General features: G+C 42.4%; 1 protein-coding gene across 1 annotated transcript in view; it reads right to left on the bottom strand.

The window, feature by feature from the left end:
• Positions 1-625: 625 nt before the first annotated feature.
• trappc8 (trafficking protein particle complex subunit 8) overlaps positions 626-15603 on the bottom strand; it is a 49996-nt gene continuing 35018 nt past the window's right edge. Inside the window, exons 22-29 of the mRNA XM_008408154.3 lie at positions 15435-15531; positions 13603-13671; positions 13472-13527; positions 11901-12095; positions 11561-11662; positions 11245-11384; positions 5320-5409; positions 626-1897 (exon numbers count right to left, since the gene is read on the bottom strand). Of these exons, the coding sequence (XP_008406376.2) occupies positions 1648-1897; positions 5320-5409; positions 11245-11384; positions 11561-11662; positions 11901-12095; positions 13472-13527; positions 13603-13671; positions 15435-15531 (999 nt within the window). The 3' untranslated portion in view covers positions 626-1647. The remainder of the gene's footprint in view (positions 1898-5319; positions 5410-11244; positions 11385-11560; positions 11663-11900; positions 12096-13471; positions 13528-13602; positions 13672-15434; positions 15532-15603) is intronic.

Here is a 15603-nt window from a genome sequence, read left to right as displayed (position 1 = left end):
GGAGATTCACCAAAACAACCTTCCCTTATGCTGTTAACTGCACCGCAGATGAAGCGCGGTCTGAAACCAGGAGCTGCACAGACAGAAAGATGAAGCTGCCCTCTGAAGAAATCAAAGATAACTCAGAGAATTTTTGCAAAAATATTCCAACCTCAAGAGAGGTGAGGTACTGTGTGATACTGAACCAGGTGGGATCGTTTTTATTATTGTGAGTCATGGTCTAAAAAGCAGTCCAGTGGGATTTGACCGGGCCAGATTTTTGGACAGCTTTCAGTGGAGGCTTTTCCACACAGGGTTTTGGGAAAAGCTCCAAGCGCTTGACACAGTTAAATATGGTGTGAAACATCCATCCATCTTCTTCCGCTTGTCTGGGGTCGGGTCGTGGGGTAAGCAGCCTAAGTAGGGAGGCCCAGACTTCCCTCTCCCCAGCCACTTGTTCCAGCTCCTCCGGGGGAACCCCAAGGCGTTCCCAGGCCAGCTGAGAAGGAGCAGCGGCTCTACTCTGAGTCCCTCCCGGATGACCCTCACTCTATCTCTCTAATGGAGATGGGGTGAGAAAACTCATTTCGGCCACTTTTATCCGTGACCTCATTCTTTCGGTCATGACCATTGATGAGGGTAAGAATGTAGATCGACGTTGGTTCTTTATTCTAGCCAACACAGTCAGTAACAGATACTGGTTATTTACTATAAGGCATTTGGTGACATATCAGCTCAGTAGCTAAGGAATGTTGAGGAACTGATCGCTCAATGACAACAATTGGTGTCAGATTAATAGGACTGTTTATTTGTGAGAAATATGAGTGATTCGTGAATTAATTATATGCCAGACTGATTGAAAATATGGCCAATAAACACTACAAAAAATGTCATAGTGGGTATTAAAGCATTACTTCATGTCTTAAAGTAAACAATTATTCCTTTGATAAATAATTCTTTACTCTGAATATACCAGGGAAAATAGTCTTTTGCCAACATCATTATCTTTATTTTAACATCCAATTTGCTATTAGAAATAAATAATTTCCACATGAGATGTTAAGTCTATAGGAGGGAAATCTGCACTGTGAGGAAAAATGTCTGATGCACATTCAAGGAAGTGATCACTTTTTTGAAGATCCCAGAATGGCAGCAGGACAGCTCTTCAGTATTCAGACAAACTGCCAACATTAAGCTAGGAAATGAGTCTCACTCTGTTCAGGAATTAAGCAGAGGAGTGAAGTGGACTCACTCCAAGTTCAGACAGGCACCATTAGCCCACAGGCTAATGGTGCAGCGGTCACTTCGGCCTGACGGGACCGATCTAAACGGACAATTTTTTATTGAGTCTAAATCAGAATATACTTCAGCAGTTTCATGTTCAAGTTGACATGACTTCCACCCCTGGCTTTCTGTTAGCAAGCAAAGAAAAGTGCAAGTTAGAGTCTCTCAGGTCAGGGTTAACCTAACCCTGACCCTGACAGTGAGGGAGGATGAGGAGTCTGGGGCACAGAAGGGGAGGGGTGGCTTTATGTGTGTCAGGAAGTCAACCAGTGAAGCATCCACTGATGAAACAAAGATTCATACGTTCACCATCAGTCACCAGTATTTCTGTCAGAGAGTCAAAGCTGTGTCTTTGTGGTGAGTCAGTAGCATCCCACTGTCCCCTCAGGATAAGAGAGGACAGGCGTTGTTGATGATGATGAGAGCAGGACTGGCTGTTTGCTGACTTGATTCACACAGTGTGCTGTGTTCAGCTGGCTTAGCAAAAACCAGTGGAGTGTTCAGGTTGTAGACACCAGCGCGAAAGAAGCAGGCCTGCAGAGTGAGGCGCACCACCTCCTGGCACCCCAACTGCAGCTTGTACTGCGTCTGACCCACCCAAGCAAACGAGGAATGGACCTCCAGAGACTCGGAGCTGGAAACCACACAGAATGACAGGAAGTGAAATCATTATGATCCCTGAAAATGAGCCATGATGAACTAGCTTCCCTAGTTCATCATGGCTGTAGACATCTTTACAGTCACACACCAGTCTTTAAATGTTAGCATACAATAGTGTAGATCAGTGTTTCTCAACCTTTTTCAGCCCAGGGCCCCCCAGCCTTTATCCAGGTCCCTCTCTGCCCCCCAACAAAGAATTTGCAGGCTACTTTGCCTGACTATTATTTTATCATTAATATTACTATCACTATTGTAGATGTTTTAATTGTTATACTTGTTTCTGTATTTATCATCAAAAATAATTTCCCAGAGAACAAAAAAGTCATGGGAATAGAAATTATTTTCACAGGCGTCTACGAAAAATTTAATGAACATTCAAGTTAAAATTGGTAGGTCTAACAGCAGCCAATCAGAGTGGAAAAAATATTCTTATTTTGTGCCATTTTCTAGTTAAATATTCCACAAAATGACCAGATAAAAGATGAACAACATGCCAGTTTAAACTGTGAACTACTTGCAAAACGACTGAGCTCTGGAACATTAAAACATGGACAGAACTGTAACTACATTAATCATAGTTGTTCTTCTATTCAGTGTTTCTGTGAGTTTCTGGTGGTGCAGCTCTGTGCTGCCTTCAGGAGAATGGGACATCAGAGTATCATCCATAAAACTTCACCCACATGGCATTTATTGTGCAAACCAGAGTTTTCAGTGGAAAAACAAAAGTTCCAGGTCCTTTTAATGCCAAACAAATATGAGACAGAAACATGGATTATATCTTTATATAGACCTGTCTATTGATTATAGATTAATAGTTTTACTGGACAGAAATTACAAAGAACAAATCTGGTTCTTATTCAAATCCTAATGAGTCAAATTGAAAGTGTCATGGAGTCATCAGCCTCATGACATTAACACTGACATGAAAAATAATATTGAAGAAATTAATATATCAAATCTAGTTAAAAACATAAATAAGTGATCAGTTCTAAACTGTTATGGTCTGTAAGATATATTTATTCTCAGTATTAGATATGGTCTCAACAAACCCATGACATTTCAACAATATTATTTTACCTTTTATCTGGAAATAGTGTGTTTATTCTTGCCATACAGTCTCTGTATTAATTATTGCTCTAAAGGTCTTGCCATACTAGTTTATTCCTCTGTATTTACTTTAGTTTCTCAGTTTATTCTTGCATTTTGTTCTTCATTCATTTCCATTTAGTTTCATTTGATTAGTATTATCCTATTGCTATGTGCACTTTAGATTCTGTCCTGTTGCTTCATTTATTTTATCGTTTATTGACACTTCATCAGTAATCTTCACTCATCACCTGCTGTGCCGCCTAATCGTCATGTGTTTCACATCATGTGTTGATTTTTTCACTGTTTAGCGTCGGAATTATGTGAATTATGCCATAATTCACATCTAGTTCGTCGCTCCGTTTATGTCCCGCTTCTCCTGTTTCAGAGTTTTGTGCAATGTCCGCGTCTTTTTTTTTTAACCCCTAAGGTGCAGGGCGGTCGGGAAGAGTATCGATGGGGAAAAGGCAGACTGACATAAACCTTTTAAAACAACTGAAACAATTTCTGCATTCTGATTATTGAAATTTAAAAGTGCTGTGTTGTTCTATCACCCCGTTTCATACCGGACCACTTACAGCACCGTGTTAACGCTATAAAATGAAGGCTCTCTATCGTGGTATCACCCATGGAGGGATTTCTTTATTTAAATGGGTTCATTTTTCAGAGGGATACAGTGAGGGTATCGTGATTTTAGCTACCAGTAGCAGAAGAACGGAGCTGCGCCAAGAAGCTAACAGACACTGAATAGAAGAAGAGCTGCCATCGATACAGTTGCAGCCAAGCATGTTTTAATGTTACACAATACAGTTTTACCAAGTTTCTCAAAGTCTAAACTGGTATTGTTGTGCATTTAAGGTGTAAAAACTTTACCTTTGACCAAGAAGGTAAAGTTTTTACACCTTAAATGCACAACAATACCAGTTGTGTTTGGTCACGCCCCCCAAAGGCATCCCAGGCCCCCATTTTGTAAAAATGTTCGCCAGCGCCCCCTGTCGTCCTCTGTACGCCCCCTGGGGGGCGGTACCACCCACGTTGAGAACCGCTAGTGTAGTGTGACTAATGTAATTGCCTTAATTTCTTTTTACTACAATCCCTTTGGAAAATTGTAGTATGACAGTCTGATGATGAGGATGCAAAGTGCCGTTTAAAACATTCTTCATTTGATTCAAAATATTTTATGGAATTTTACATATAGTTTTGACCTTTTGCCCATTAACTGACAATGAAAAGAAATAAAGTCATACAAGAAAAGCAATAAGATACAACGTTATAATTGAGGCTGCAAGGAGCATTTGTGGCTCTTGCAGATCAGCGCCGCTCCGGCCCAGCGGCGGCCAGAGCAGCTGCTGTACCACCACCCTGTCAGCATCGTTGACACTCTTGCATTGCTCCCGCACCAGTACCACTATGTGGTGCATTTGGCAAATCTTCCAAATTGCCTTCAGTTAATTTCAGTACAAGTCCCACAATACATCTTAAAAGTTTTGTTGAAGGCTGGCCTTCCAGACAGTTGTTATTGTCATTTCCCGTTTTGTGGCAAAAGTTCGGTGAGGACTTCCTGTAGTCTTAGGAACACATCATGGTTGGTTAGCAATGCTTATTGGTTTTAATTGTACATCATATACAAGAAGGTCAAGCGATTCCATAATCTTCAGTGTTTTCTCTCAGTGGCCAGGGTTTTAGTGACATCATCATTAATGTTGTCCACACAGGTGCTTCCTGTTGATGCACAAAAAGTCTGGTGCAGATTGGATGATTTGTCCTGGAGATATAACTGTTCCAATAACGTAACAGTTATATCTCCAGGACAATAACCAGTTTCAAAGTCAGGATCCTGGAGTCATCAGAAGTAGGACGGCCTGTTTCTTCCCACCCAAGTCATTTTAAATGTACCCACCACAGGGTTTTTAAGACCTAACAGGAAATGACCGTTCTTTATTGGTCACATTTAATGACCAATAAAGAATGGTCATTTTTTTACTGGTCATAAAAATAATGGATTTACATTATTTAAATCCATTATTTTTAATGGATTTAAAAATAATGGATTTAAATATTTTTAAATATTTATAAAATATTCTATAAGCAGATCCTTGAAATGCATAATACCACATTAGTGCCATCACTGAGAACCTGGATCTATTGTAAATCTCATTGTCTATAGAGTGAAAACATGTGAATGGAAATACAGTCTATTAAAAGATTGTGAGCATTATTCACTTTTTAAAATCTTGCCATTATTTTGAACACAATTTTATATTCCAGTTGAACCTGATTCAAGCTGGTTTTTATGTGTTGGAAACATACCTGCTGCTTCTGTGTCGCAGGTCAATGATGACATCAATCTGAACCAAGGAGCAGTTGGACAGAGTCAGAGTTACTGGGACTAAGCAAAGGCTAAGGGCAGAAAGAGACAAACAAACACTTTTACACAACACTACAATAATACAGTTGTATCTGGAAAGTAATAGTGGTGCTGCTTTGATCTGATTAACACCCGAGTGTGGTTAAACAACTCAAATGTCTCTCGGTCGTCTCATCATACTGAAGCCTCAGTTTCCCATCTAGCTGTTTTCTGTCCATTCACCAATAAGAGTGGCCAAAACATGATGAGTAAAAACTCCATATATGACCTGCTTAAAATAAAAATGTTGGTTTAACAACTAAAAGCTGTGGGTACAGTAATCTTTATGTTTATTCTAACGCATATCACAGCGTAAAACAATTAAATTAAGCATGTGGTTATGGCATAAGCAAGACACATGCAGTTTTGCTCTAAACGTAACTAGAGGTTTCTGAAACATTGTATCCAGAAATTGTGTTTTTGACCTTCGGCCAGTGACACACGACGCATTACCTCCCGCACAGTCTGTGAGACAAGGTAGTCAATTGCGGAGCTCTATGTGGAGGTGACGGCCTGTCTAAAGAAAGACGACAGAATCAAAGAGGATCTGATGGAAGCAGCAAAAGGCCCGTCTTCCTCCGCTGGCCAAGCTTCTCTCACTTCCGCATGCCGGTATGGTCAGCATCTTTCCGGATTTCCCCCTCTACGCCCGTCTCGGGCTGTCAGGACGCTCCTCAGATGCAAGAGATTTCTTGATGATTTCAAGTAGCGTCTTCCCCCTTTCTCTCGCCCGACTGGGATTTCTCCATCTCCCGCTCCCTCTCTGGCAAGCGGACACGTGATCCCACTGTTTCAACCCGCACCGCCTTTCTTCGCCTCAGCTCCTTCACCAGTGCCACGCTATGGATCAGCAATGCCTACGGTTTCCCTCTCCTGCATGGCCACTGTCAGTCCGCTCAGCAACACCTCTGGTTTTCCCTCACTACGCCCGTTTCAGGCCACCAGGGTAAGACGTAGCATTCTCATGTCTCATTCAAGTCTCGCAATACTTCATAACGCATAACGCAGACACCTGTCATTAGTTTATCCCCTCCCGAACACGTTGACCGTATATTCATGCGCCACTCGAGTTCTAATGTCTACGGACTTTTACCCAAACATCGACTAAGTTAAATTATCGTCACTTTTTTCTCCGAGGCGCCTTTAAACATAACATTAGTTCAGTAGGTGACCGCTGTTGCATAAGAGCCGCAAGGCGTATGTTAGAATCCAGACAGTCATGGAGGGATATCTAATGCATAAATAGCAGACGCACGTGCATTCAACTGCAGAGAGCAGCGCAGCCCATCTTTAACAGGTCGTTTGGTCACCGCAGTTATCTATCTACTTCACATTAGTTATTTCTCGCAAGTCAACGCACCTGAGCTATATTATAACTCATGCTACCCAGGCCCGGCAGCAAGGGCGGACATCTGGGTGCATTACCGGCTTCAGTTAATCGTGTCCCGGCTGTCTGCAAGCCCCGTGTTTTATCTACATGGCCAATTCTTTGATAGTCCTGCACCGACTTGGCACCGGAATTTCCCCCACTTCCCTTATCGTGTCGTCTGCAACCTCGTTCCGCAATTAAAACAGTTTTATGTGCCGTTAACGCATCGTAATCTATTTTTCAAACCGCCTACAAACGCAACGTGAGCCCGGAGACGTTCACACCATTGCTTGTTAACAAGACGCCCGTGGCTACTGTCATTGTGTATGTTCAGCTACATGGATTCATTCTGCCTGTTGAAGATTCTAGGTTGTAATATATTTTTGGAAAATCTCTGGCTCTATCTTCTGCTCACGGATCCCAGGTTCTCCCGGCGGGCCGAAGTGAAACCACACAGAAAACGATCGTAGACGTCACAGAATTATTGACTTTAATCCAAAAGAAAACATGAAATTACACCCGAAACTGCAGAACAGAGACGTGCATTAATTTACCTGAGACAAATGGAAAGAAGGAAGAAGAAGGCAAATATGCGCTTAGACGTCTTTGGAGAATTGCAAGAGCCAATCCGAGTAGTTACTCCCGTGTACAAGGTTTTATAGTAAAGGCGTATTCTAGTCTTCTATTTCTTCAAATAAGGCGTATCCTTGCTCATCCATCCAGGAGCTGTCTCTGACCCTCTTTAAAGTTAGTCACTCCCTGCACTTTGTTTTCAAGATCAAGCACCAATTGTCACTTTTATCTTAAAGCGGAAGCAGAACCTCTCCTCTACTGGCCAGGATTCCTGCTGTTTCATGGCTTTTCACAGTTCGTGTGAAGCTGGAACTTCTGATGGTTTCCCACACAAAGGGCAGTTCAAAAGATCTTAGCAAACAATCTGCTGGTAACATAAAGGTTAATAGGATAAGTTATTAATCTGACAACTATAATTCGGCTTTCCAATAAAGACATGGCAAGTTTTAAAACTAGCATATTTTAAATTTATTTCTTATCATGACCTAAACAACCGATTCAATCAGTTAATCTCGTCTGGAGCAGGGGTTCGCGTCTCGGCTAGCCTTCACATATCAGCGGCTTGAGGCATGAATTATCATTTACCTAATTGTGGACTTTTGCCCCGTTGCGACGGCGATACGTGCAGTAGAGTGGCTTGCCAACGTAACATGAAGTTGGCTAATAATTCCTCTTTGGTTCGGTTGAGCCCGTCCAGCGCTTTTTCCAATTATAATCAGCCTTAAATTCCTATTGATGAGGGTATTTCTCCAATCATTGTTCCATAAAAAAAATAAATAAAAAAATTGCTCAGTGTCCATTTACTACTTATCAAAAGCAACCTTAAATAGAAACTGGTTTAGTCTCAATGTAAAACATGTTTTTAGCATCCGATTTATAGGAACTTTTTCCAGACACACAATGTATAGTGGTGTTTCATATTTCATTCCGGTAGCACAGCACAGTACAGAACAATCCAGAGGATTTAAATGGCCTGGCAGTCACTATTCCAGCAGGTGATCAACAAGTGATTCTTTTCGTAGCTTAAGCTTTAGATTTTTCTTAGTCGTTTCAACTTCAGGATATTCCCGGTCTACTTGCTTCACCGCTATCAACCGATCTATCCCATATTCAGATGTGTTCAGTTCAAGTCCCATTGGTCGCTTCTCAGTTCTTTTCTCAAGATCTCCCGAAATCAGCAGATTATTTCCCAGGCCGTCCTGCCACTTTCAGGTTACGCAGTTAGTTCTCTTGCTTACCCTGGTCCCACACTCAAATGTGCTCATTCCAGTCTCACTTCTAGGCCAATAGACATTAGACACTTACCAGTCATTCTCGTGGGTCTGTCACTACGGCAATCAGCACTTGCAGGTATCCTAAAGCTCACAGCCCCATCTAGAGTCTGAACTCCCAACCCCACTGCCGGGTCCAGTGGAGTTCAATCACATGGCACGTCTCAACACGTCAAAGCTTTTCGACGAGTCTAAGATGGCATTTCCTTTCCATTTCCCATTTTAAATTCAGCCCGTCGGGCATGGCCCTTTTTGGGGGGGATCTCCTATAGTTGGTTCAGCTTCACCTTCTACAGCTCAAGTTTCCAGCTTTTACAAAATTGTTCCCTGGCCGTAACCTGTTTCCTGAGTGGCTATCTCCGCAAGCAATCCCAAATTGTCGCTCTCATCAGTCGTGTGTTACCATAAAGCTGAACCTTCATCACTCCGTTTCATGTCATCAACCGACTTTAATCTTATCTCTGCTCGTTTCACCCCTGATCATTTTGACTCTATTGTTGATGAGCCGTCTCTCTCCACCTCTGCTCAGTTCAGTTCAGCTATTAGATGGAATCGCTCATTTTATGTTTAATCTCAGGTCTTGCTCTGTAATTTTATTTTCCATATGTCCCGTTTCTTTTATCCTCATTTCGAATCTTAGTTTCTCTTTATGCTCATCCATAGCTTTAGTTTATGTTCAACCCGTCTCCGAGCACTCCCTCGACGTTATGTCAGCACTCCTGTCTTTTTCAGTATTCTCTTCATATGATTATGTATCTCTTCCCTGTGTCCATAGCTCACTCTGTGCCAGACGAGCACTCCGCATTTCGCTGGTGGTGGTTGGTCTACCTTGTCCAAAGTGTAAACTTATCACGTGATTGTCCCTTCTGTGTCCTCCCATGCTGCTAGCTACAGGTTCGTTTCTGTTATTACTCACTCGCATCCTCCAAAGATTGAACCAGCAAGTCTACTTCTAGCTTCTTTGTCCCTCAACCAATCAGCTCTATTGCCAACCTTTCGGTTTCCCTGAAGCGATCTCAGTAACCCATCAGCTGGCCCTTTAGCAGTCTGACTCCATGCCATCCCAGTAACCCTGCATGTCTCTGCCCCAACAGCTGTCCCACGTCCCAGCGTCATTCAGCCCCTGCAGCTGGCTCACGTCCCAGTGTCGCTCAGCCCCAGCAGCTGGCCCACGTCCCAGCGTCATTCAGCCCCTGCAGCTGGCTCACGTCCCAGTGTCGCTCAGCCCCAGCAGCTGGCCCACGTCCCAGCGTCGCTCAGCCCCTGCAGCTGGCTCACGTCCCAGCGTCGCTCAGCCCCTGCAGCTGGCCTACGTCCCAGCGTCGCTCAGCCCCAGCAGCTGGCTCACGTCCCAGCGTCGCTCAGCCCCAGCAGCTGGCTCACGTCCCAGCGTCGCTCAGCCCCAGCAGCTGGCTCACGTCCCAGCGTCGCTCAGCCCCTGCAGCTGGCCTACGTCCCAGCGTCGCTCAGCCCCTGCAGCTGGCCTACGTCCCAGCGTCGCTCAGCCCCAGCAGCTGGCCCATGTCCCAGCGTCGCTCAGCCCCTTCAGCTCGCCCATGTCCCAACGTTGCCTGCCCCTCCAGCCAGCCCATGTCCTAGCCTCTCTTTGTTGGTCCATGTCTCAGTGTTTTTCCTTTCCCACATACTTTTCAGTGTGGCTCCCTTACCGTGGGCACCTATCCTACAGCCTTTCACCAGATATATTTGTGTCCCCTAGCTTCCCAACTCCTGCCTGGCTCTGTGCCTTCAACTATCCTTCACTCTCTTGCCCGGTATTATTTCGGCTCTTTCCTTAGCAGGCCTTCATTCGCCAGATGAGCATCATAACATGAAAACCCCTCTATCAATCAAATTTGATTCCTTCTATCAGCTTCTCATCTTCTAGTTTTCTGCACTCCTTCGGCCTACAACCCGTACTTTTCTTTTCTCCACGCATCATCAAGTCGGCATACAAGTTTTAGGTCTCACCTTTCCTCGGGCCTCGGCCCCGGCCTCAGCCCTTTTTTTGGGGGGAGAGCATCCCTAATCAGTTATCGGGATGTTCATCGAGTTCACATCAAATCTCAGCTCAAATTAGCTGCCGGGGTCCGAGCGCCAAAGAACTGTTATTCATTCCTGTCATTTAAATCTTTTAATTGTTCTCTTTTGTCCGTCTGAGTCTCTCCAGATTGAACTATAAAATCTGAAACGTAGTCCATAAGGTCATTCTACTAAATTTATTTATTCAGTCAACAGTAACTACTATGACTTCCTCAACAAGTACGCAACAGTATTTGTTTGGCAGAAAGCAGGAACGCCAAGGCTGGTTAGGGCTTTGTTCAATAACATCTACCAAACAAAAAACATCCCTTTACAATCTAGACTCATAGAAAGGTTGTTTTATGTTCACACAAAATAGCAGCAATGTGTGGAATTATTATATTATTATTAATTATGTGTGGAATTATAACATTAACCTGAAATACTCTAAAGAACAAGAAATATTCACCTACATGCATATAAAAAAACCTCAAAATTAAATGATGGGCCCTAGTAATTGTAGGAGGTCTGTTTCTCTCAATTTCTGCAATCTAATACTGTGGTATTGTAATGCCTGGTTACTACAGCTGTCTTACCTTTCTTTGACAAAATGATGAGTAAAGGTTTCAGGGTAGCAGAGGTTTGTTCTGATTAGCTGGGACAGCTCTGGGTAAGGCAGAATAACTGGAGGAGGCAACTCCGACTTAAACCTGAGGAGCATCATCTCCTGGGTTTCCTGGAGACACAAAAACAAAAGGACAAATGCTTGGCAAAACAGCATCCATTAAATGAGTGAGTGTGTAACATAAGGTGTGAGGTAAAACACCACACACAAAGTCAATGAAACAGAATAGCTCTGATGTCTGGTAGCATCCACTGAGCTGTGGACAAGCAGGAGGATTGAGGTCGTACCTCTTTGGGAATCAGAGAACTGGCTTCTTTGCCGAATGTCTGCAGGGCCACATGAAGCTGGCCTTCTAAGATCAACTGTTTGTTGTCCTCAACAACGTAAGCCTGGTCACATAAAACACATTCAACTCGAGCACAAATCATCAACCTCTACCTTTTATTGATTAAGATTACAAATACAACTAAATCCTACAACACTGCAAAGTGGGACAATGTGGCAGATTCAATACAGGAACCAAGATGTAAACATCTAGAATTCATTTATATGATGTTTAAAAAAAAAGAGCTGCTGATGAGAGTAAAATATCACAAAACACTTATTCATATCATCAAATACACATACCTTCCAGATAACGATTATGTTTAGGTCTAGCTCATTACACTTCTTGGCGATATTTGTAATGTCAGAGGCTGTGTTGTCACTGTGGCCAGAGCCCTGACTTCTGCTGTTCCTGGGAGCTGAATTCACTTGTTCTAACACCGAGCTCTGACGGCAACTGAAGAAGAAATCTCCACATGGTGTAGAGGAACTCATGATCTGCACACAGAAAGTTCAGAGTAGGAGAGACGTCTGTCTGCAGGTGCCCCAAACTGTTCTTGTTGCATTAAAGAGTTTGGTGATGTGTCAGTTCACTGACGTGGACTATGAGTCGCTGCCAGGTGCAGCCACTCCTAACCACTACCGAGCTTAATACAACATTAAAGCACGCTTCATGGGAAATATCTCTTTGGTTATCTAGAATATTCATTCATATGATTTTAAAAATAAAAACAGAAAAGAATAATCTTCTGGAAGCTAGTTACTTTGTCATCAGGATCATTCAAAAGTTTGACTGAATGAGGAAATGAGGAACATATTAAAAATGATTTCAAATTCAAAATCTGCTATTAAAGTCTGGACCATCATATAACTTAAATTAAAACCCTGTAGCTGTGCTCCACACAGTGAAAGAGAAAAAGAAACTGGAAATCCAACTGGAGGTAAAGTTACAAGCCCTGAAAGATGAATTTCTTCCAATCTGTTAGCTCTGGTCAGTTACAGTATTTCCTGTTACAATTACTGTAAATGTGTTCATGTTTACTTGGCAGACCAGATAGCTAATGCAAAGTTATGCACAATAAAGATTACAGCAGTCAGAATATTTATTTTTGTCCCTTTACATATTTTAAGACTAGTTTGTGTAGAATAGCTTGAGGCTCCATATCTTCCTCTCTGTCTGTACATTTCTCTCTCCACTAGAACAGCTTTGTGAACTCTTCGTTGCTTTGGCGACCAAATCATACTGTGATTGGGGTGGGAGTGTGGAGTCATTCACCCATACTGCAAGGACAATTTGAAAGAAAAATAGTAGAGAAAAAATTTATGCAACTTTAAAATTTGGCCATTCCTGCACCAGCAGATCTATTTTGAAAACAATATTCTTGACTGGAACTTGACAGTGTGAGGGCTCAGGTCTGGACTGGCGACAACAGACCCAGTTTTCCCACATTGGTGGTCCTGGGTATTCCCAACTTCATCATTATTAGCCATTTTTGATGTTTTCAAAAATAAAGGAGGAAGACATTAGAAAATCCTTCCACTGTCAGCTTTACCAGCAATTATTTGAAACAAAAATATGAAAGACACTATTTGTGTTAGTTTTGGTCACATTAAATAATGTCAGTTTTTGTGTTGTTCTTTGTCTGAACTGTTGTGCTTAAAGGATGAAAGTTTCTGATCTGTGGCTATTCTCCCACCAACTTATCCAGCCAAATAAGGAGCCTTTGTTTACCACATTTTCCTCTCCTTAAGGCCAGTAAGTTGATATTTTCAGTCTGTAACACAGTATCATTATACTGTCACATAACCGTCCTGGGTTCATACATACAAGATTCTGAGTCTACATCAAAAATAAAGCAGTGAATTAATCTTACCCGTTCATTTCCAAGACTCAGGTCTGCAAACGTGTATTCTTTTACACCATCAGAACCTAAGAACAAAGTTAAATCTGTGCTTTCAAAAAAGAACATTCAAGATGGCTTGTGTAATTGAGAAGGAAAAATACCTTCATGGGGTTTGCATCTCATGGCTTTAAAACAAAGCTTAGCTCTTTCTCGACTGCCGAGTCTGCAATCTGGAGAGAGAAATTGAAAGCAGTGAAAAGCAATCGTCCATCCATCCATCCATCCATCCATTTTCTTCCGCTTATCCGGGGTCGGGTCGCAGAGGCAGCAGCTTCAGAAGGGAGGCCCAGACTTCCCTCTCTCCAGCCACTTCTTCCAGCTCCTCCGGTGGAACCCCAAGGCATTCCCAGGCCAGCCGAGAGACATAGTCCCTCCAGCGTGTCCTGGTTCTTCCCCGAGGCCTCCTCCCGGTGGGACGTGCCCGGAACACCTCACCAGGGAGGCGTCCAGGAGGCATCCTGACCAGATGCCCGAGCCTCAACTGGCTCCTCTCGACGTGGAGGAGCAGCGGCTCTACTCTGAGTCCCTCCCGGATGACCGAGCTTCTCTCTCTAAGGGAGAGCCCAGCCACCCTGCGGAGGAAACCCATTTCGGCCGCTTGTATCCGTGATCTTGTTCTTTCGGTCATGACCCAAAGCTCATGACCATGGATGAGGGTGGGAACGTAGATCGACCGGTAAATCGAGAGCTTCGCTTTTTGACTCGGTTCTCTCTTCACCACGACGGACCGGTACAGTGCCCGCTTCACGGCAGACGCTGCCCCAATCCGCCTGTCGATCTCCCGCTCCCATCTTCCCTCATTCGTGAACAAGATCCCCAGATACTTAAACTCCTCCACTTGAGGCAGGACGACCCCCCTGACCCGGAGAAGGCACTCTACCCTTTTCCAGCTTAAAAGCAATTGATCAAGTTTATTTGTGTAGCACGTTTCATCAACAAGGCAGTTCAAAGTGCTTTACATCATAAAAACATCACATATTTTGATGAGTGCCATCATCAAAAAATTAATACACATCATATATGTTGGTCAATGTTCCATTTATTATGGTTCAAAAGCAACTCAAAACAAAAGGCTTTTTGGCCTTGATTTAAAGGCACACATTGTTTCCTGTAGAGGTAAGTATTACAGAGGTTCTAAAGACGCCTCTGACTGAATACATGGCATGGTGATCTGATGAAGAGGAAGGTCACAGTTTTCCATTCATCTTATGAAACAACTAGGCCTGACATAAAAAGCAATAAATTATAAATTAAAAACAGTAGCAACTGATTAGCTGCCCTATGATTTCATAGAACAGCCAGTATTTAAAAAAAATAAAATAAAAAAAATACTGAAAACATTCAACACCCAGTACACAGTACTATGTTTATACTTCTTTTTTCACAAAGTTCCTAATTAGCAGTATTGGCTGTTTTCCTTTCTGAGCCTAATGATTAATATATTTTGAAGAGAAAGTTTATTTGTCTATTTAAAATATCTTTCAGTTATAGTGCTAAATGTTCTTTAGAAATTAGTTAATCTTGGAGAAGGTGTACTTGCATTATTATGCCATTTTTTTGCTATTAATTAACAATGGTCTCACAATGACAATATTACAATTCATCACAATATTTTCTGGGACAATTAATTGCCCAGCAAAATGTGTTATCATGACAGACCTAGAAACAACTTTCTTTTAACAGAAACTAGGAGACCATTCAACCGTCCATCATTCCTGGTGTGTTCACTATTATGTTTGTGGCTGGAAAAAAGCCCATGATCCATGCAATAAGAAGTATTGTGTTTATAATAATTTGAATTAAGCTGTAAAATCTTTGTAGAACCGTTATGTACTAAAAAGTATGCAGAAAAAAATGACAATGATAAAAAAAAAAAAAAAAAAGAAAATAGAACATTTTAAAAAGGTGATGGTCCCTTTTAAAATGGACTTACCATAATTGTTGCATGGATTAATATACTTGTGGAGGCGCCAGTGCTGACTACTGCTAGACACCTGGACAATGTGGAACTCACGGACGCCACTTTCACTCTGGAACAATTGAAAGAAATTTAAACCAAGTTTCTCAACATAATGTCAGAACAAAGAAACTTCATAAGTCAA

Source organism: Poecilia reticulata, chromosome 4 (genome assembly GCF_904066995.2).
Source record: "Poecilia reticulata chromosome 4, P_reticulata-male-v2, whole genome shotgun sequence".
In the NCBI taxonomy this organism is placed as follows: Eukaryota; Metazoa; Chordata; class Actinopteri; order Cyprinodontiformes; family Poeciliidae; genus Poecilia; species Poecilia reticulata.
This window is presented reverse-complemented; position numbering and strand designations above follow the sequence as displayed.